Source organism: Mus pahari, chromosome 12 (assembly GCF_900095145.1).
Source record: "Mus pahari chromosome 12, PAHARI_EIJ_v1.1, whole genome shotgun sequence".
NCBI lineage: Eukaryota > Metazoa > Chordata > Mammalia > Rodentia > Muridae > Mus > Mus pahari.
The window spans coordinates 25,665,149-25,686,904 of NC_034601.1; the positions used below are offsets into that span (position 1 = coordinate 25,665,149).

A 21,756-nucleotide genomic window follows, 5' to 3' on the forward strand; every position below is an offset into this window, starting at 1 on the left:
TTGCCTGCATGAATGTCTGCGTACCATTTGTGTGTTTAGTACCCATCAAAGCCAGAAGTCACTAGATGCCCTAACATTGGAGTTATCCATGATGAGCTGCCGTGTAGGTGCTAGGAACCACACCGGGGTCCTCTGGAAGGGCAACCAGTGCTCCTAACTGCTGAGCCATCTCCAGGCCCTCCCTAAAGGGTCAACATTAAATGTATGAATGGCAGTTTACCTATTTAAGACAATAAAAATATCAATTAGTGGAAAATTAATTTTAATAACTTTCCAAAACCTCAAAGTCAATGTGCATTTGTATGCTTATACACATGTCCACCATCCTTCTGCAGGACGATTTCTGGGGCACCACATGACTACCATGGCCACAGCAGGTGCTTCCAAAAAGCTGTCTTGATGTCAATACTTCTGGGTGCAACTGTGTTCTCCAGGAGAGCAGGGTCCAGTCCACAGTGCAGCCATCAGGAAAGCAGAGGTGGCAGTGGCTTGAGCTCTTGTCCTGCACAGTGCCGCTGCTGCCGTCTCTGTCCAGCCAGGCTCACACATCCAGGTGCTTGTAGAGCCTACGGCTTTTCTCTTTTTTGTTTCTGTTACCGTGTTTTTTCCAGGGCTTGCCAGGTACATTTTCAGCGCTCACAGCAGCTGCAGTCACCAGGCCACTCCCGGGCTTGTAACCCATGACAGCCTGGACCCCTTTGGTCAGTGCTCTGACGTTCTCCTGGAGAGAGGGCACAGAGACATGAACAAGCCAGTACACACACTCACTCACTCACTCACTCTCTCTCTTCTCTCTCTCTCTCTCTCTCTCTCTCTCTCTCTCTCTCTCTCCCCCAACGAGTCAGGTTTCTATTCCTGCACAAACATCATGACCAAGAAGCAAGTTGAGGAGGAAAGGGTTTATTCAGCTTACACTTCCACATTGCTGTTCATCACCAAAGGAAGTCAGGACTGGAACTCAAGCAGGTCAGGAAGCAGGAGCTAATGCAGAGGGCATGGAGGGATGTTCTTTANCTCTCTCTCTCTCTCTCTCTCTCTCTCTCTCTCTCTCTCTCTCCACGGTTTCTCTGTGTAGCCCTGGCTGTCCTGGAACTCACTCTGTAGACTAGGCTGGCCTCGAACTCAGAAATCCTCCTGCCTCTACCTCCTGAGTGCTGGGATTAAAGGTGTGCGCCACCACGCCCAGCCGTAGTACTCTCTTAACTCATGTATTTCCTGGCCCTTCTTGTCTACAGTTTAGTAGTTTCCAATATCTAAAACCACTAAGATCCTCAGAATACGAACTATTTCCTAGAAAGCTCTATTTTTTTTCTTTCTTTTTCCTTTATTTCACGGGGAGAGTGTCAGGGCCTTACTTTGTAGCCCAAGCAAGTTTTGGATTCCCAATCCCTGTCCTGAGCGATGGACGGCACTGCAGTGTAACCTCACAGAGCCTGAAGCTCCACAGATGTCAGAGTGAAGCCTGAAGACTTCAGCCCATCTGACACTCAGGAAACATTACCTTTATTTAAAAGTATGAATACAAATTATACAGTAATATTCCATGGCCACCATAGACCGTAAAATACTACTCTTAGGGGTGAAGGTTTAGATGCAGACATTAAATTAAGGTGACAGTTTTTCTCCCTTTTTATTGAAAATAGGCTTTTCCCTCATATAATGCAACTTCCAGTTTTTTCATGCAATACCCTTAGAAATCTCTGTAGGAACTAAAAAATTCAAACTGAATATTCTGAATGACAGCTGTGGATGCTGGGAACCAAATAAGGTTCTCTGCAAGAGCAGCACATGCGCTTAGCCACCAATCCATCTCTCCAGCCCTTATTTAAGAACATTGGAGCCAGGCGGTGGTGGCACACGCCTTTAATCCCAGAACTTGGGAGGCAGAGGCAGGCGGATTTCTGAGTTCGAGACCAGCCTGGTCTACAGAGTGAGTTCCAGGACAGCCAGGGCTACACAGAGAAACCCTGTCTTGAATCCCCCCCCCCCAAAAAAAAACCCCAAAACAAAACAAAAAAACAAACAAACAAAAGAACATTGGAAACATTGAAACACAACCAAATGATTGCACTTTTTTGCACATAAATGTGACACTGGAAAATGCTACCAGCTATGATGAAGTGATTCAAGTTATTAATATCGAACACATGCACACGCACGCATTATCTGTGGAAGTGAGAACATGTATATGTAATGTATATGTGGATATAAGAGCAGAACGCCAAGTGGACCATGGGTGTGCACCACTGCACTCTGCTTAGAGTCTTCAGCATGTGGGCGTGCACAACTATAATCCTGGGATGTGGAGGCAGGAGGATCAGGAAGGAGTTCAAGATCATCCTCAGTTCAAGACCAGTGTGGTCAAGCAGGGCAGTGGTGGCACATGCCTTGAATGCCAGTGCTTGAGAGGTAGAGGCAGGTGGATTTCTGAGTTCAAGGCCAGCCTGGTCTACATATAGAGTAAGTTCCAGGACAGCCAGGACTACACAGAGAAACCCTGTTTCAGCAACCCCCTCAAAAGAACAAACAAAAAACTCCCAAAACAGAACATCAGCCCCCTCAAAAAACCAAAAGAACAAACCAAACCAAAAAAAACAAACAAACCCCACCACTCACAACTAGTAACAGTTAAGTCTGTCCAGGAAATGCACAGGCACCCGTGAGCCTGTGAAAAGCCACTCCTATCATGAAACGCCTGGGAATTGAAGAGCTGAACCAGGGACTGCTTCATCCGGTTGAAACAGTACCAGCAAACGGGAAGTGGCAGGGATATGGACCATGAACCACAGCTGTGAGCATGCTGTCAGCCAGCTCTGGACAGCCTGGCTGCACCCTTTACAAATGACCAAGGCACTCCAGCTCCACAGAAGTTTACTCCTGAGATGTAAACACATATGCTACACAAATATACACAGGCACGCACACCTAGCAACAAAATTAGCCAAAACCAACCCAAATGTCTAGTTATCAATGGGAAAATGAACAATGGCCCTTCTTTACAGTGACTTATTTGCAATAAGAAGCAATGATGTACAGATAGACGCTCTACAGGCAGACTCTGAACAGTTAAACAAAAGGCATGACTCCACTCAAGGGAAGCCTCCAGAGCAGATAACCCCACAGACAGAGAAAAAGCAGGCCAGTGGGTGGCAGGGGAGAGGGGGAGGGTAATGGGGAGAGAGGAGAGGGAGAGGGAGAGGGAGAGGGAGAGGGAGAGGGAAGGTGGTATGTGGTTTCTTTTTGGAGTCATAAAATCCTAAAACTGGTTGTGGCACAACGCTGACTGTAAGATAAACTACTCTACACTTCAACATTGTTTGGAGCCAGCAAGTCTATAATTCCAGCCCAGGGGAAACCAGAGTCAGCTTGAGGCACAAAGCAAGACTCAGAAGGAAAAGAGCTGGGGTGGGGGTGGGGGTGGAGGGTAGGGGGTGGGGGTGGGAGGTGTGTGTGTGTGTGGGGGGGAGATGGCTCAGTGGGGCACCTCTTTCGGAGGACCTGGGGTTCAATCTCAGCACCCACATGGTGGCTCACAACCATCAGTAACTGCCGGGACAGGAGACCTGACACCCTCATGTGACTTCAACAGGTACACACGATACAGGCAAAATAATCATACACAGATAAGAGAGATTATGGTGTGAACTTAAAAAGCTTGTTTTATAGGTGTGTGTGTGGGTACACAGCATGTGTTGTGCCTAGACCCGGAGTCACAGGGTCACTATAAGCCCCGTGATGTGAGTGCAGGGAAGTCCTCTGTAAGAGCAGCAAGTGTTTTTAACCACAGAGCAACCTCTCCAGTCTACCAGATATTTAAAGTAGTAAATATTTTGAATTCTTTTTCTTGTTTGTTTTTCTTTTTGAGACAGGGTTTCTCTGTATAGCCTAGGCTGTCCTGGAACTCACTCTGTAGACCAGGCTGGTCTCGAACTCAGAAATCCACCTGCCTCTGCCTCCTGAGCGCTGGGATTAAAGGTGTGCACCACCAATGCCTGGCAAATGTAAACTCTTAAAAAATCTTACCTGATGGAAAAAAGTTTTGTCGACTACATTTTCGATCTGTTTGGCTCGTTGGTTTCTGCCCGGCTGAAATCTCAGTTCTTCCCCTTTTACTTTGCTCTCTAGGAGCTGCTGGTGTTGGTGCTGGAACGCCACAGGGTCTTTTCCAGGAGGAGGGTGGCAATACAGTAGTTTACCCTGCAGAGAGAGCAGAGTGACAGTGTACCTGTACCCGTGTCACCCCAGGAGGGCAAAGGTCTTCAAGGCAGTATGACAGGGACAGGCTGAAGCAGCTGTGGCAAGTGGAGCTTCAGTAACTTCCCTAACTCTCACACACTAGCCTGTCCAGGGCCCAGAGCTTACAGGCAATCTGCCTCCTCTGTGGCCTGCCTTTTCACGTGTACTTCATTTCTACTAAGTATTCTTCAGTATTCTTTTATGTCAGGTCACACTAAACCTGGCAATACTAGGTTAGAGTCTGAAATCAAGATCATTTCTGAGGGCTCAGAAATGGGGGGCTGGGGCTGAGGCTGGGTATAAGGCCCACAAATCAATCCCTAGCATCACTAAAAACAAGACACCCCACTTGGGTATCAGCCCATCTCAATGGAAAAACATCTTTTTTAACAGGTTGGCATTACTGAGAACACAGTGCAGGGAAAAGCAAACTTGGTCATTCCATCAGGATCGGGTTCACTCACTCCGACATAGTCCTTTAGGATGTACCGTGCAGATCGAGGTTGGTCTGGCTGCCCATGTGCTGTCATGAATCCTCGCATGCCTGTGAGGGAACAGTATGTGAGGGACGCTCAGGGGTCGGCACAACAGGGCGGGCGCACCGAGGTGATATGCGTTTGGTTCTTTCCCACAGTTCTACAAAAAAGTAATTTCCTTTCTCCATAAAAACCTATCATCAACAACATTTGCTAATGCAGAGTAGACTGTAAAGCTTTATCTACTTCTTTGTTTGCTTGTTTTTTGAAACCAGGTTTCTCTGTGTAGCTCCCACTATCCCGGACTCTTTCTGTAGACCAGGCTGACCATGAACTCCGAGATCTGCTTGTCCATGCCGCCCAGATGATTAAAGGCATGTGCTACTACCGCCCAAAGCCTTATCTAATATCTACGCAAGGCCCAGCATATGCCAGGCACTTCTGGTTTCTTGGTATTAATTATTTATTCCATCTTAGGCATTTACTGCAGGAGAATATTTTCTACAAAACAAAAGGCAACACAGCAAACATCCTAATTTAATAACTACATCTGTTTTCAGCTTCCCAAACAACCCAAGAAGATTGCACCCCTTCTCAATCAGGAGCAATGGAGACCATAGCTGTTCTGGCAGAAATGGGTTCAAACTCAGCTCCTATAGATATGCTGGCCTTTTCAATTTAGAAGAAAATATGTAAAATCCTAATTCCCATCACACACAAAATAAATTGAGATCTATTAAAAACCCTAAATGTTGCTCTGGAGAGATGCTCAGTGGGTAAGAGCCTGCACGGCTTTTGCAGATGACCCACAGCTGTCAGTGATTCCAGCTCCAGGGACCCCCCCCCCACCCCACCTCTGAGAGCACGGCTTTCATGTGCACAACCCCCACAGAGACACATGTATAGCCATACACACACACACACACACACACACACACACACACACACACACACACACGACTAAAAATAAAATCTTAAAAAACAAACCAAAACAAACTCAAATGTTAAAGTAACTATTATATCGTTGCACTCTGGGAAGAAGAACCCCCCCCACACACACACACACACATGTAAAAGAGCAAACCCAGCTTAGCCCCAAAGGCAAACACTGCTGTGTTTCCGGCAATGTTTATGGTGGAGCGGAGGGTGAGGTAGAGTGGGGAGGACTACACACAAAGCAGCCTTAGAACAATGACAACAAAAGCTTTCCAAATTAAGACAGGAACAATACTTAGGAGAAACAAACCAAACCATCACCACTAAAAACAGGAGCATCGATGTAAAAGACCAACGAATGGGGGTTGGGGGTTGGGGGTGGGGTGCAGGGCAGGGGATTAGGAGGTTCCCACTTCACCAGCATTTGCAGAAATACAAAGCAGGGCTGGAGAAATGACTCAAAGCCTCAGCCCTTAACAGCACTGGCTGCTCTTCCAGAGGACCAGAGTTCAATCCCCAGCACCCTCACGGCAGCCCACACCTGTGGTAACCCCTCCCAGAGCATCCACTGCTTCCTCAGCACCACACACACAATGTATAGACTCACATGTAGGCCAAATAGTAAAATAAACAAAAAAACAAAAAACAAAAAAACCCACAAAGTAGCTGAGTTTCATACTCCCAGCACTTGGGGGGAGGGGGAAGGCAGGCAAAGGCAGGCAGGCAGGCAATCTCTGTGAACTCCAGGCTACTCAGGGTTACACAGTGAGACCACCTTAAAAATCAAAACCAAAGAGTATGACGTGGGCAGCCAGGCGTGGTGGCACATGCCTTTAATCCCAGCACTCGGGAGGCAGAGGCAGATGGATTTCTGAGTTCGAGGACAGCCTGGTCTACAAAGTGAGTTCCAGGACAGCTAGAACTACACAGAGAAACCCTGTCTTGAAAAACCAAAAAAAAAAAAAAAAAAAAAAAGAGTATGACGTGGGCACTGGGGAAGTGGCTCAGTAGTAAAGAGCACGTGCTGCGGTGCAGAGGACACACGGCATCCAAGTACACGCCCAGCACCCACACAGCGCTCACAACCACACGGCACACCAGCTCAGAGACCTAGGGCCCCCATGGCGGGCAGGAGCACTCATGCATCCAACCATGCACATGCACAACTTAAAATGATACATGGTAAAAGAAATGCAGAGGTTATGAGGGCGACTCGGCTAGGGGCTTTACTGCACAGAGCTTTGTGTGGACAGCGGTCTGAGCGGCTGTCTACATGTGGCCGTCTGTCCTTACAGATGGGAAATACCGACTTGATAAGAAGAAGCAGATGAAAATCAGCACTTATGCCATTAAATGACACAGTTGGGAGTGGATCTCATGCTTGTCCTGGGTTTAATGCTGAGTGACCCTCTCCGAATTTCTATGAACCATTTTGCCTGGGTTACGAGAGACAACTCACATCCATAAGCCGTCAACAGTTCTTCTGAGGTCGGAGGTCGGTAGGGGTCTTCATCTTCTCTAGGCTTTATAATGTTAATACCATACGTCGCTTCCAAAACTCGCCGTGGGATATTCTGGCAAACGTAAACCTGTCAAGGAATGCTCTTGAACTGACTCGTACGCTGCCATGGCACCTAAGACACACTACCTCACGGCTGACTCGTTCTCTCCAGCAGAATGCAGCTACTCCCTCATTTAAACAAGCTCACACCCCAACCATCACCTTAAATGCATCCTTTAAAATAACAGACCCAGCTGGGTTGGTGGTAGCCCATGTCTTTATTTATTTATGTTAAATAGTATTTATTTAATGTATATGAGTACACTATAGCTGTCTTCAGACACACCAGAAGAGGGTGTCAGGTCTCATTACAAATGATTGTGAGCCACCATGTGGTTTTTGAACTCAGGCTGGGTTTTTGAACTCAGGACCTCTGGAAGAGCAGTCAGTGTTCTTAACTGCTGAGCCATCTCTCCAGCTTGGCCCAGCACTCAGAGGCAGAGACAGGGAGAGCTCTGTGAGTTTGAGGCCAGGTAGTTTACAGATGGAGTTCCAGGACAGCTAGGGCTACATAGAAAAACTGTCTTAACCTTCGCACAGCTCCCTTAACCCCCCAGATCCTCCCAACACTCCCTCCCCAAACAAAAAAAAAACCCTGAACCAAACCAACCAAAAACCAAGCCAGACATGGTACCTTATGCCTGTAATTTCAGCACTAGAAAGGCTGAGGAGGAGGCTGAGTTTAAGGCTAGTTTGGGTAATACAGTGCATTCTGTGCTAGCCTGAGCAACATAGTAAAAGCCTAGTCTCTAAATGTACATAAAAACAATCATTAAAATATTATTTCGGGGTGGGGTTGGGGAATGGAATATAGAGTGTAAAATATAAATTAAAAATTAAAAAAAAGTTTCAAAAAAATATCTCTGGGGCTAGAAAGATGGTTCTTGTTAATAACACTTGCTTCTCTTTCAGGCCCAGGGTTCGATTCCCAGCACCTACAAAGAGGTTCACAACTGTCTGTAACTCCAGTTCAGGGGATCCAATGCTCTCTTCTGACCTTCAAGAGCAACAGACATTCGAGTAGTGTACAGATAAAGATACAGGGAAACACACACACATAAAATAAAAATCAATAAAGCTAAAACAGATCTTAATAGTATTACCTTAAGGAACATTATTATAAACAAACTTTTAACTTTGAGAGATAATCCTAACGGAGATACAAAGTACCACGCCTTTGTCCCTAATGCCTACACCTATGCTGTTTGAAGGCAGTGCCCTGAAAATCCCCAGAGCCCTCACACACATCAATAACCAGAGTGGACTGAAGCAGAAAGGATATTAGTGATACGGGTGGAACGTGATCTCTCATCTGGTCGATAGGGAGGATCCCATTGCAAATCATCTCTGCTTTGGTGGACACAAAAGATGGCATCACCAGACCCGGGCAGTCACACAGGCAGAGGCCTGGCTCCACGTACAGGGTCTGAAAGTCACACAGTAGGTTATGATGGCACATGGCAAGCGGAAGGAAGAGGAGTGCTGGGACAAACAACGGGAACATACCTGGAAATGCTTGGTGTGGCCTGGTGTGGCAGACACCGATACTTTCTTGTTGCCCATGATGGTGTTGATGGTTGAGCTCTTACCAACATTAGGGTAGCCCACCTAGAAGAGACCCACAGTCACCTGAGTGGTCGAGATGCTAGGTTAAGTGCCTGGCTGCTCTGAAAGATTATTTAACAGATGCTCTGTATGTCTGTCTTTTATTTCTTGGCTTTTAGACTGTCTCCTACCTGACTTGTGGTGCAGCTGTGTGGCTCTTCTGCAGACATTGCTGCTGGCCCAGTAGTAAACCTCACCTCATGCCCAGCGCCTCCCCAGGTGTCTCACGTTTCCACTGCATTGTCAACAAGGGGGTGTAGCCAACACCAGACCAACAACCCTAACTTCCCAGCATCTACAATTGGCAGTACTTTTTAGTCAGGATTCGGTAGGATGTGGCAGGTGATTTCTGCAGAATATTTAAGATACTCTCTAGGTGCCCAGAGTTTCTTTAGAAAGCAAGAGAGGCTACTTTATTTCTACAAATCAAAGGCACAGGTAGAAACCAGGCTTTCCAATACACATGAAAAGTAATTTTTGGAACAGAGACTATAGCCTTAAATCTCAGAGAAATTAAGAAACGTCCATGTTCAGGTTAGTTGAGTATGGAATTAAGAATCACACCAAGCCTATCTAACCCTGGAGGCAGACCTTTAGCCTACAGTGAAATGCCATTTGACTTCAGCATTTAAAAAAAAATTATCCTCACTATGGCTAAGAGTGTTGTGTGTTCACTTGTGTGTGCAGCACCCGCAGGCAGTGCTCACGGAGGCCAGAAGAGGGGGTCAGATCCCTGTGAGCTGCCACATGGGCGCTGGGAGCCAAATGCAACCTTTCACCTCTGTGAAAGTAGCCAGCGCTCTCTCAATTGCCAAGGCATCTCTTTAGACCCTACACTGTAAGTGGCCTTCTGTTGCTTTCGGTGGTGGGTGGGACACAGGAGAGAGAGAGAGCTAAACACAGTTAGGAGCTACACCTCACTTTAACTGAAGAGCTGAGACCCAACCTGCTACCACCCATCTCTCTACCCTGTTTTCTTCCCTGGAAAGATCTTTCTTACATATGCTGTCCCTGACACCTTCATGTCCTCAGCTAAGGGTGGGCCGTGCTGTACCCTTTACAATTAGGCCATATAGCTGGGGTAGCAGCTACCCTTTCCCATTTTTGCTATGTTTATGCAATAAAAGTATCTGCCATAGTTTGTCTGGCCAAGGCTGGGACTCTCCCTAACTAACGGCATAAGCTGAAACAGCATAAGCTGGCAAGGATGCTAGGATGTCTACACAACACTGCACTCAAGTGGCAGCATCAAAACCTGTCTCATTCTCATCTCTCAGTAACGGATGTGACAAAGATCTGAACTGGAAGACTATAGAACACATTTAATATAAACATGCATGGTGAGAGTATAACCCTGAGATGTTCCCTTTGAGCTGGACCCTGCCCCTCCACTGCCGCACCCCATGCCTTCCCTGAGGTGCCGAAGCCTGCCTGCCTGTGTGGGTCTACCTGCAGCTGTGGAAGGACGGGGACCTCAGGCTCTCTCTCATGTGCTGGCTTCAGTGTCCTTCATCTTACCAGTCCAACAGTTAGCTGTCCATCTTTCACCTTCTTCCCAGTGTGGAGCTTCTTAAAGAGTTCCAGTAATTCCTGTTTTGACACCAGGTAGCTATCATTGTTCACTTGTTGATTTTCTGTGTTTTTTCTGTTCTGAGTCTCAGAATCCGTAAGACAGCCCTCCTCCTCCTGCTCCTCCTCCTCAGGGACGCTGTCTTCTTCTGAACACGTCTGCCAATCTTCCTCCTCATCCTCCTGACAGTCCTCATACTCGCTGTCACCACTGTCACTTGTGGACGCCTCACTAAGTGAGAACAAGTTGCTGTGTGGGACTTCATTTGCATCCACACTGGAGCTTTCAGACTCTGCTTTGTTGGTTTCTCCAGCAACGCTATCTACTTCCTCCTGATGGAGTGACAGAAACCACAGAACTTCAGACCTGTGTAACTGCACTTTACACACAGCGGGCTAGTAATGGAAGAACAGGAAATACTATGCTGGGAACCAGGATATGGGCAGGCAAGCACATAGGTGGACATCAGTAGATGCCCCTAGGAGGTCAGACCTTCACTTCTGTTGCTCTGTTGCTGCAGAGCTCTGTATATGAAGCAAGCAGTACACCACCCCCAACCTTGTTTTGATTTTATAATTGCTTTAAATATGTCAAAAAGTACCAAACAAAGTCTTTTTGGCCTTAAGTAAGTCAAAAAGAGAACAGACCCCTGTGTGTGACATTCAGAGGTTGCAAAATTTCACTCTAGATTGGTGATGATGATAATAGACAGGAGCTCACTATGTAGACCAGGTTAGCCTTGAACTCAAGAGATTTGCCTGTCTCTGCTTTGCAAGTGCTGGGACTAAAGACAAGCACCAAAACACTTGGCTGGCCAAGACCAGCACTTATTTGAGCCGTCATGCTTGAAGGCAAACACTTTAACTCCTTAAGTTTCTGTTTCCATTCTAGAAATCGGAATCTTTCTGTACATCCCTTAGCAGGCATGTGGGATAAGCATTGTGTTCCATTAGATTCCATCAATGTTAATGGTAATCCTAACAGAAATGGATAAACACCAAGATGAGAGCCCCAAAATGGTGTCTATGAGGTAGCTGAGGGCAAGAAATGAACACCACCGTACAGGAAAAAACCAAGATGAAAAGAATAAACCCTCAGATCAAAGACTGGGAGCTAGCTTAGCTTCACCGAAGGGAAACAGTTTCTGAATTTAGAGATTAAAGCTGCCTGGCCTTGGTGCCCTGCCATTGCTGGAGGCAGGCAAGCACTGTACCATTGCTAGGCCCTCAGCACTAATTAGCCACAGACAGATAATGTGACCGTCCAACAGGGAAAAGGAAGGAAGAAGGGATTTCTTTCAGCTGGAGTGTAGAGCTCAGTAAATAATGAGCTCATCCAAGAGAGGGGGTTGTATTCACACATCCCTTTTTTTTTTTTTTTTTTGGAGACAGGTTGTCTCTCTGTAGCCCTGTCAGTCATGGAACTCACTATGTAGATCAGGCTGGTCTGAAACTCATAGAGATCCTCCTGCCTCTGCTGAACTAAAGGTATTCTCTAACATGCCCAGCCTGCACATCACCTATATTAACACCCATTAAAAAGCCAAAAGATAAAAGAAGAGGGGGAAATATCACTTCTAAGTGTCTTCTAAATATCAAAGATACCAGGACTAATTTTTTTAATAGACTTTAAGTTTTAGTAAAATTTGGGTTAAAGATAATAAAAGAAATTGCCTACATCCTTCAGTTGTGCCCTGTGAAGTTTCTCTTAAAAGCAAATTAAAAAAAAAATATGAAACTTCATAGACAACTCCCTGAAGATTAAAAAAGGTCTCAGATGTGAAAGAGTATATGGCATGAAAGAGTATATGAAATCACCAAGTATCTGTGTGATCTGATTACAGATTTTTAAGTATTTTTATAGACTATCCTGTAATCATTGAACTGGGGGAGAGGACTCCCCAGACAAAAGTAATCCTTACAAATCACCAATATAAACCAAGCCCATTAGTCAGAAATAAGGCCACCCCAGAGCCCACCTTGAGAAAGGCCCCCAGTCCGTTACCTTAGAGTCACCGTTTAGGTGACCAGTTTCTGCCAGAGCTGACCAGAAGATAACCTTTACACCTTCCTTCTCAAAGTGCACAGCCCAGGCAAACCGCTGCTCAGCAGTCAGCAAGTCTGCCTTGTTTATGAGGATCACGTTCTCCTTGGCAGCATCTATCTCTTTCACGTAACATTCCTATAGAGACAGACATTGCACAGATGGGCTCATCAGCACCACAGATTACCAATTAAAGCTGAATCAAACCCCCACCCCAAATCACTATTTTTTGTAGTTGTTTTGTTTTTTTGAGACAGTTTCTCTGTGTAGCCTTGGTTGTCCTGGAACTTAACGCTGTAGGCCAGGGTGGCCTTGAACTCAGAGATCTGAGTGCTGGGATTAAAGGCAAGCAACACTACTACCAGGCTTAAATCAATTTCTGTCTTTCTCTGTGTAGCCTTGGTTGTCCTGGAACTTAACGCTGTAGGCCAGGGTGGCCTTGAACTCAGAGATCTGAGTGCTGGGATTAACGGCAAGCAACACTACTACCAGGCTTAAATCAATTTCTCTTTCTCTGTGTAGCCCTGGTTGTCCTGGAACTCACTCTGTAGATCAGGCTGGCCTCGAACTCAGATATCTGCCTGCCTCTGCCTCCCATGTGCCGGGATTAAAGGCATGAACCACCACTGCCCGGCTTAAATCATTTTCTTAAAAAACCTATTTATGAGCTGGGAGTGTGGTGGTGGAGCACGCCTTTAATCCCAGCACTTGGGAGGCAGAGGCAGGTGGATTTCTGAGTTCGAGGCCAGCCTGGTCTACAAAGTGAGTTCCAGGACAACCAGGGCTATACAGAGAAACCCTGTCTCAAAAACAAACAAACAAACAAAAAAACCCATTATTATTGTGTGTGTACATGGACCTATACATGCTGTATCATGTATGTAGAGGTCAAAGGAGGCCTCTGGAGTCAATTCTCTTCGTCAACCTTTACAGGGGTTCAAGTCAAACTTTGGTCACTGGGCTCATAGAGCAAGTTCCTTTAACCTGCTGAGCCACCTCCAATGATGTCCTTAAATCACTTTCTAACTCAAAGATTAGAACTTTTGATGCTTCTACTAATTGATCCTTTCTGTGAGCTCTGAAGAGAACGTCTACCATTAATATTTTTTGCTGTTCATGAGTTGAGAGAAACCACTATGGTCTTCACATGGAAAAATGTACATCGCACATAGCACCATGAGCTCAACTGGATCATGTTGTTTTCAGTAATCCTTACACCTTATGCTCTGTATTAATGAGCTTAGTTCATCTGTAAACTAGTACAGGTGTAGTAAGGTGTGAAAAGAGAACTCTGGAGTGGATTAAACAGTGGCAGGAATATCCTAAGGAAAAGCAAATGCCATTTTGACTTGTCTCCTGAAGACAAGAGATCAGCAAATGGCTAGCAATAAAGTGCCTTCTAACCAGCAGCTAGAACGTGGATTCAAATGTCTATGCTCTCTACAGATGGGAACAACTGCTGAAGCAAACCTGTCTAAAGGGTGGCAGTGTGTAAGTTCCTGGCTGTGAAGGACAGGGAGTCTGAGTAACCAGCTAGAGAAGATGGAAGGCTGCTAAGGACCCAAGGCAAACTTCACTTACCAAATCCTCACATCTGAACAGGAGCGGATTTCGAGCATCTACTATCTGGACCACAATATCACTGTGGGGAAAAAAGGGAGACAATCCAGTTACTGTAAAGTAAAGGAGACCACTGTTGACACAGCGGTTTACATGGAAGCTCACAACTACCTAACGTTCAGAGCTAAGTGTCTGGGGAGTGCTCAGTGGGTACCCCACTTCCTTTACTCAGTGTCCAGAGACCCTTGAGAAAAAGGGGGTAGAAACACTGGAAAAGCCAGGAGCTGAGCAGCAGAGTGAAGCAGTGTCTTCTTGACATTGCACTCAGCGAACTCAGCAGCCACAGCTGCCTGCATAAGACCTGACCAGGACCAGGCCATCCGCACTCCAGCCTGGAGTGGGGAAGTTGCACACGAGCTCTTCCCTTAGCCAAGGGGCTGCTGACATCTGAAGGCTTCCAGAGAGACAGTTTTCTTTATGGTGTGGCCCCTGGTCCATCCATCCTGCTCCAGTGGAGGTCCCCACACCCATGAACATAATAAAGGAACTGCCAACTGGACACAATGGGTTATCAAGAAAAATTTATGTGTATACATTCTCAAATTAGAAAAATATACTGGGCAGGGCGTGGTGGTGCACGCCTTTAATTCCAGCACTCGGGAGGCAGAGGCAGGCGGATTTCTGAGTTCGAGGCCAGCCTGGTCTACAGAGTGAGTTCCAGGACAGCCAGGGCTACACAGAGGAACCCTGTCTCGGGAGAAAAAATAAATAAATAAATAAAAATATACTGGGGAAGGGGAGCTGGAGATATGGCTCAGCAGTTAAGAGCACTAACTGCTCTTCCAGAGGTCCTGAGTTCAAATCCCAGCAACCACAGGGTGGCTCACAACCATCTGTAATGAGATCTGACGCCTTCTTCTGGTGTGTCTGAAGACAGTTACAGTGTACTTACATATAATAAATCTTTAAAAAAAGAAAAAAAGATTGGAAAAGGAACCATTGCCATATATTAATGTATTTGTAATAATAAGAAATACTTTTTATGCATTAAGCAGTTGACAAACTAATTCCTTAAGGCAAAATTATTTGCAGTTTTTATAATGTATATTATAGTTCTATAATCTGCCTGAGGTTAATAAGTGAAGAGGCCAGAAAGGGCACCCAGAGTCTGGAGCAGGGGCCATCTCTCCCACATTTCATGGCTCTACTCTGGCCTGGAGGGCTCAGAAGCCATCTTACTGTAAAACCTTCACTATAGCTTTTATTACCTTCTGGTCAAAGAAGTACCCATCTACCCCAAAGTGAAGTTTACCAAGTATTAAGTCCCCGACCTGAATTTACATTAAGGTCTCCACACTAACAACATGTTGGCAGCTCCATTACAAAAGCATTTAAACCCAAAACTGCTCAAGAGGAGAGCTTATAATTGCCAACAATCACCTCCAAGTTCTGAGAATGTGCTTAAACAATAAAAACGGGACTAAGTGTCAGCTACAGCAAAACATGAATGTCAAATTGGGTGTCTGGCACATGGAAGATGCAACAGTAAGATAGCTTTCTGCAGCAGACAGCAAGCCCCTCCAATCCAGCAAATGTAGACGTGGCATCAGGCCAGCATGGCACTGAACACTGTGGCATTTTCTTCATCCCAGCACCTACCTCCTTCAGCCTCTGTGGTTACCACTGCACAGAGATACACTGCAGATGCAACATGCCTACAGCGCTCTCTGCAGAGCCTAACTTGGTCGGCCAGCTGTTTTCTGAGACGAGGCCTTTCTATATGGGCACTGAACTCTGCTCCCAGGTGCTGTGATTAAGGGCGTCATGTCTGGCTTACATCTGCTCATTTTTAAACAAACTTTTAAACTTCTCTCAGTTAGTTTCAGTATTTCCTTTTTCAGGGTATAATACTCACTTTCAAGCCAAACTAAGCTAAATGACTATAAAACCTAACAGCTTAACCCACAAGATACACAAACATTAGCTCTACCTACCAACACAGGGGAAATAAGCAGCTGCAAGCCAGCAGGAAGAAGACTCTGCAGGCCAGCCTGCTGGAGGTGAGTATTCAACAAGAACACGCCTTACTCAAACAGAATGTTGTTCACCTCACGCCTCAGCACTTTCCTGCAGTGCCTTCGTGTTATATAGCAAATCCTTTTTGATAACTGCTGTTGAAATTAAAGGCAGATGGCTTAGTCAGCCTGTTAGCAAACACGGACATCTGCCACAGGGAAGACATCAATATTTTTCATTAAAGATGTGGCAGTAGTCACTTCACTAATATTTCTGGCTAACTCAGGTCTACTTCTATGTGACACAAACCATACTGTGTGATTCAAACATACTGACTGTTATATTAAGGAATGGGTTGGCAAGATGAGTCTGATAACCTGACATGGTGAAGAACAGCACCAAATGTCACAAGTTATTTCTAGATTTCCAAAAGTACACACAATGAGACAGACATGATGGTAGTCATAGCTGTCCCCATCATGTGTATACTCATAAATAATTAAATATAATAAAAAATTTATAAAAGAAAATGCACCAGCTCGGCAAGTAATAACTGCACTCCAACAGACCTACAGTCTTTACACATCCAGGCTCACTCTGGGGATCCCAGTACTAACTTAGGGGCATACAAAGTAGATACAGCACCACTCCTTCAGTCAGAGGACTGAACATACATGGTTACTTCTGCCCCCTCTTACAATGTACAAGAACAATTAACAATCCTCACTACAGAGCAAGAATGACAGGCCCAGAACTGCCCAGTCAGTGAAGTAAGACTGCTCATGCTGCACGCAGCAGTCGAGGGCAGAGCTGTACTGTGTGTGAACAGTAAGTTCCCCGGCTGCACTGCTCAACAGCATTCCTCTACCCTGACAGCAGAGGGCCGGGGCTTACTATGGCTAAGAAGAAACTGACCGGGTCTCCAACTGAGACTTGGTCCTGGGACAAGATGGGGCAGGGAGTTGTAGATAAGCAGGGGCGGAGATTAAACATAAAGCAACCTGCGAGAGTGCCTGGCTCCTTTCTGTCACACCGTTCTGAAAATTCTTGGTTTTGGATTTTTCTAACTTGTTGCAGCTGTTTCAAGGCACGTTCTGAGAATGTACTAAATTTCATTGATGTCTGTCACTGAGGCTCCCCCTTTCCTCTAATCTTATTAATGAGTCATCTCTCTCTCTCTCACTTTGTTCAGCAAAGACTTTGTCAATCTTTATCATTTCAAAGACTCAACTTTATTTTGTTGATTTTTGTTGTTGTTGTTGTTGTTTCCTTTTCATTAATTTTGGCCCTGATCTTAGTCATTCCTTGCCATCAACTGATTTGGGGTTTGGTTTGTTTTTTCCAGCACTGTATCTTTAAGCTATTTGAGATTTTTTTTAGGCCGGACTTGAAGGTGTTATGTAGTCAGGGTGAACCTGAATCCTTTTGGATAAACATTTAAGGCTATACTTGTTGGCACAGGTCTTTAATCCCAGTACTTGGGAGACAGAAGCAGGCAGATCTCTGTGACTTCGGGTCCAGGCTGGTCTAGAGTTGAGTTCCAGGCCATCTAGGGATAAGAGAGAGACTCTCTCTTAAAACAAGTAAGTAGAAATTAAGACTTTTAAGTTATGCATTTTGTGTGTGCTCATGTGAGTGTGTGCATGCCACAGCACACATATGAAGGTCATAGGTAACTTTTCCCACCTCTACCTTTTGAGTGTCAAGATTATAGGCAGGCATTACTATACTGTGGTGGCCTAACTAAGAATGGCCCCACAGACTCACATACTTAAATGTTGGTCAGTCATCAGGGAGTGGAACGACCTGAGAGAGGTGTAGCCTTACTGGAGTACCACTGGGGGACGGGCTTTTCAAAAGCCCAGGCCAGCCTCAGTATCTGTCTGCTACCTGAGGGTCCAGATAAAGAGCTCTCAGCTACTTCTCTAGCACCGGGTAAGCCTGTGTGCCACCGCGCTTCCCACCATGAGGATGGACTAAATCTCTGAAACTGTAAGTCAGCCCTAATTAAATGCTTTCCTTCATAAGAGTTTCTATGGTCATGATGTCTCCTCATAGCAACAGAATTTGGCTAAGACACATGGCCAGCTCTATGTGGTGCTGTGGGTCAAACCCAAGACCCTGTGTATAACAAGCAAGCACTCCTACCAACTGAGCTACAGCTTCACCCCTGCTCAGGATTGATTGATTGATGGTATTTGAGACAGGGTCTCACTTTGTAGCTCTGGTTGACCTGGAACTCTTTGTATAGACCAGGCTGGCTGTGAACTTGGAGATCCACCTGCCTCTGTCTCCCATATGCTGGTATGGGCCACTACCATCTAGCTTCTTTCTTTTTTTTAACTTTAAGAAACAGATAGAGAGGAATTGGTGAAATGGCTCAGTGAGAAAAAGGCTCAGTAAATGGCTCAGCTTGCCCTCAAACCTGAGCACACAAGTTCAGTTCTCTAGGTGTCACATGATGGAAGGAGAGGACCAACTTTCTAAAGCTGATCTCTGACCACAGATGCATGTACACACATGTACACGTAGATGTAGAAAACAAACAAGCAAACAACCCTGACAGGTGCTAAGGAAAGACAAAGATACTAACATCTTGGAGTATTTCAAACAAACACAACCGATCCATGTCCAGTCTCCCTACAGGGGAAGTTCACCACTAGATAAACTATATCCAAACATGCAGGCCTGTCAATCAGTCTTGTAATACTTCATTCTTAAATGTGAATGAATAACAAGAATCCATCATGTAGGTAAGTTTCATGTGTAAACAGCAGAAGCCAGGATGAACAGAAAATGGAACAGAGGAAAGTCTGGAACCAAACGAGAACTGCAGGAAGGTGAGTGGGTGGTGTCATCTGTCAAGGTGCAGAGCTGCAGAGCCTGTGACCACTTTGGAAATAAGCAGCACATACCCTCAAATGCTACCGAGGCTCTGAAGGAGACACAAGTCTACCCTGCTCCACCCAAGTTCCTCAGGGGAAGAGCACAGGCTCTCCGGGCTCCAGAAGAGAGGAGACTCAAGGGGGCGGGGGGGGGGGGTGTTATGCAGAACCTGCCGGCAGCAGCAAACTTCTTTCAGAGACCCCCTCTCACCCCCCACATCCCAACAGCCTTCCATCTGCTGGTGAGAAAAACCTGAGTTGTCACTAATACCTTCTTATGGTTTGAGAATATTCACAAAGATCTGCCACCATCAATAACTCTTGAATGTTGGGGCTGGAGAGATGACTCAGCGGTTAAGAGCACTGACTACTCTTCCGAAGGTCCTGAGTTCAAATCCCAACAACCACATGGTGGCTCACAACCATCTATAATGAGATCTGATGCTTTCTTCTGGTATGTCTAAAGAAAGCTACAGTGTACTTACATATAATAGTAAATAATCTTTTAAAACCCCCCAAAAACTCTTGAATGTTTTCTTTTTCCTTTTTTTTTAAATTAAGTATAGAATAGAGTTTATTCAGGGCATGGGGAGGGGAGTTGAGAGGGTAGTAGAGTCAGAGACAGGCAGAGAGAGAGAGAGAGAGAGAGAGAGAGAGAGAGAGAGAGAGAGAGAGACAGAGACATGGGGGGCGTGGAGGGAAGCAGAGGCAGGAGGAGTAGGGGGGTAAGAGGCCAGCCATGAGCACGTGGGGAGAGAGGACAGAGTGGGAACAGGAAGGCAAGAGAGAGGAATGTTTTCAACATCATAAAAAGAAATGAATTTTCTTTTACAAGTTAAATTCAAGCCCCAAGTAAACCTGTTTCTGACTGTGCGTCCTAACACATTTTATAGATTTCAAATAAACGCAACCCTAATGTCTCTTACTTAAAACCACCATTTTGTGGATAAAGTTTATTTGCTAAATCCTTGAAAGTTATTCAGAAACTCTGAGGAAAACATGGCCTTCTAACCATGAAGAGGAGAAAGAGGAAACAAGGATTGAGAATGTCTCTTGGATGACATACGGGAAAGAATCAAGTCTTCCTTCCACTCCAAACTCATCAAAAAAACCCAACTGAAAAGTAATCTGGGGTGGGAGTGGTGGCTGACGGCTTTAATCCCTGCACTTGGGAAGCAGAGGCAGGTGGCTCTCTGAGTCCCAAGCCTGCATGCTCCACAGAGCCAGCTCCATGATAGCCAGGACTACACAGAAACCTTGTCTCCAAAAGTAAACAAACAAAGCACCCTGGGTTGTCTTAATCTTCACCAGCACTCTCCTCTACGCTATAGTGCCCACGGCCTTGCTACCCACAGTCACACTGCCTGGTCCTTGACTAGGCACTGTGTGCTCTGAGCTCAAGGACTCTGTCTTGCTCCTTTACGTGTCCTTGGAGCTGAGCAGCTTGCCCTACAGCACACACCTCTGAAGTTGGGCTTTTCTGTGCCTGTTTTCCATAACCAGGACAAACTCAATGTACATTTGCTGAAGTAACCACAGGTGCTCCAGAATTTACCTTATACAAACATTTATTCTTTTATTTTAAGATTTATTTTTTATGTGTGCAAGTGTTTTGGTAAATGTATGTCTGAACATGCATCTGCCAGATCTGCCATGCCTTGGAGGCCAGGAAAGGTTCCACTGGAACTGGGAACTGAACCCAGGTCTTCTGCGAGAGTAACAACTACTCTTAACGGCTCAGACATCTTTCCAGCCCCATCAGTCACTATTTTTACATACTTGTCAAGTGTACTCATCTAACTAACACACACACACACACACACACACACACACACACACATCCTCTGGTACTGAAGAATGAACTTAAGATCTCAAACATGTTGAGTAAGTGTTCTACAACTGAACTACTTCCCCAGACCTAAAAAGCCATTACAATTGAAATTGAATGCGGTATTTTACTTTCAGGTCTCCCCGCTCCCCCCAGACAGGGTTTATCTGTAGCCCTGGCTGTCCTGGAACTCTTTCTGTAGACCAGTGCTTTCAGGTTTAAAGATGTGTGTGTGTGTGTGTGTGTGTGTGTGTGTGTGTGTAATTATGGCATGTGTCTATGTGAGCATATACAGGTGTCCGTGGAGGGCAGCCCCCTGGATGGAGTTACAAGTGGTCGTGAGCCATCTAATGTGAGCAATAGGAACCAAACTTGGGTCCTTAGAGAGAGCAGCAAGAACTCTTACCCGTGCGTTCTCTCTCTAGTCTTATATTTTTCAATTTTTTTAAAAAAAATTAATCCTGTTCTCTGAAAAACTCATCCATGCATATAATATATCCCGATTCCATTCTCTGTCTGTCTGTCTGTCTGAGCCCCACCCCAGCCCTGTGAACGTCCTCCCCACCCCCATCCCCACCTTACAGCCAGTCCCTTTGACAGAGTCTGATTTTGATTTAGCTTTGTGACCTGCTTATAGTAAGGGCTATTTTCTGTTCTGCATAATTCTCAATAGCTCACTATGTAATTTAATCTTCCTCCTGCTGGATCGAGTGGCCGGAGCACATGTCAACATTAGGTCCTGTAATAACACTGCAATGTCTTCATCAAACAAGGAAAACATTCCTCACCTTCTCTCAATGACCCTCCAGAGCTGGCGCCAGAAGTCCAAATTTCGTTCAAAGGGAGTCAATATCAACTTCTGTTCCTCTTCTAGCCTGGCTTTAAAATGAGAAGTTTACATCTTTGCCTGATCATAATCGTTCTAAAGAATTATAAATACTCACATTTATTACATTTAAAAAGATAAATACTTTAAGTTATTATTGTTTATGGTACTTAGGATTATGTCTAAAGTTTTGTAGAAGCCATGCATGAGCTCT

The 21,756-nt window shown here is 45.4% G+C and overlaps 1 protein-coding gene across 1 annotated transcript in view; it reads right to left on the bottom strand.

Moving 5' to 3' along the window:
* Nucleotides 1–245: 245 nt before the first annotated feature.
* Nucleotides 246–21,756, bottom strand: part of Lsg1 (large 60S subunit nuclear export GTPase 1) — a 28,081-nt gene continuing 6,570 nt past the window's right edge. The window contains exons 5-14 of the mRNA XM_021209419.2: nt 21,505–21,591; nt 14,009–14,069; nt 12,389–12,565; nt 10,333–10,716; nt 8,716–8,817; nt 8,492–8,635; nt 7,108–7,231; nt 4,701–4,780; nt 4,024–4,197; nt 246–721 (exon numbers count right to left, since the gene is read on the bottom strand). Coding sequence (XP_021065078.1) covers nt 542–721; nt 4,024–4,197; nt 4,701–4,780; nt 7,108–7,231; nt 8,492–8,635; nt 8,716–8,817; nt 10,333–10,716; nt 12,389–12,565; nt 14,009–14,069; nt 21,505–21,591 — 1,513 coding nt within the window. The 3' untranslated portion in view covers nt 246–541. The remainder of the gene's footprint in view (nt 722–4,023; nt 4,198–4,700; nt 4,781–7,107; nt 7,232–8,491; nt 8,636–8,715; nt 8,818–10,332; nt 10,717–12,388; nt 12,566–14,008; nt 14,070–21,504; nt 21,592–21,756) is intronic.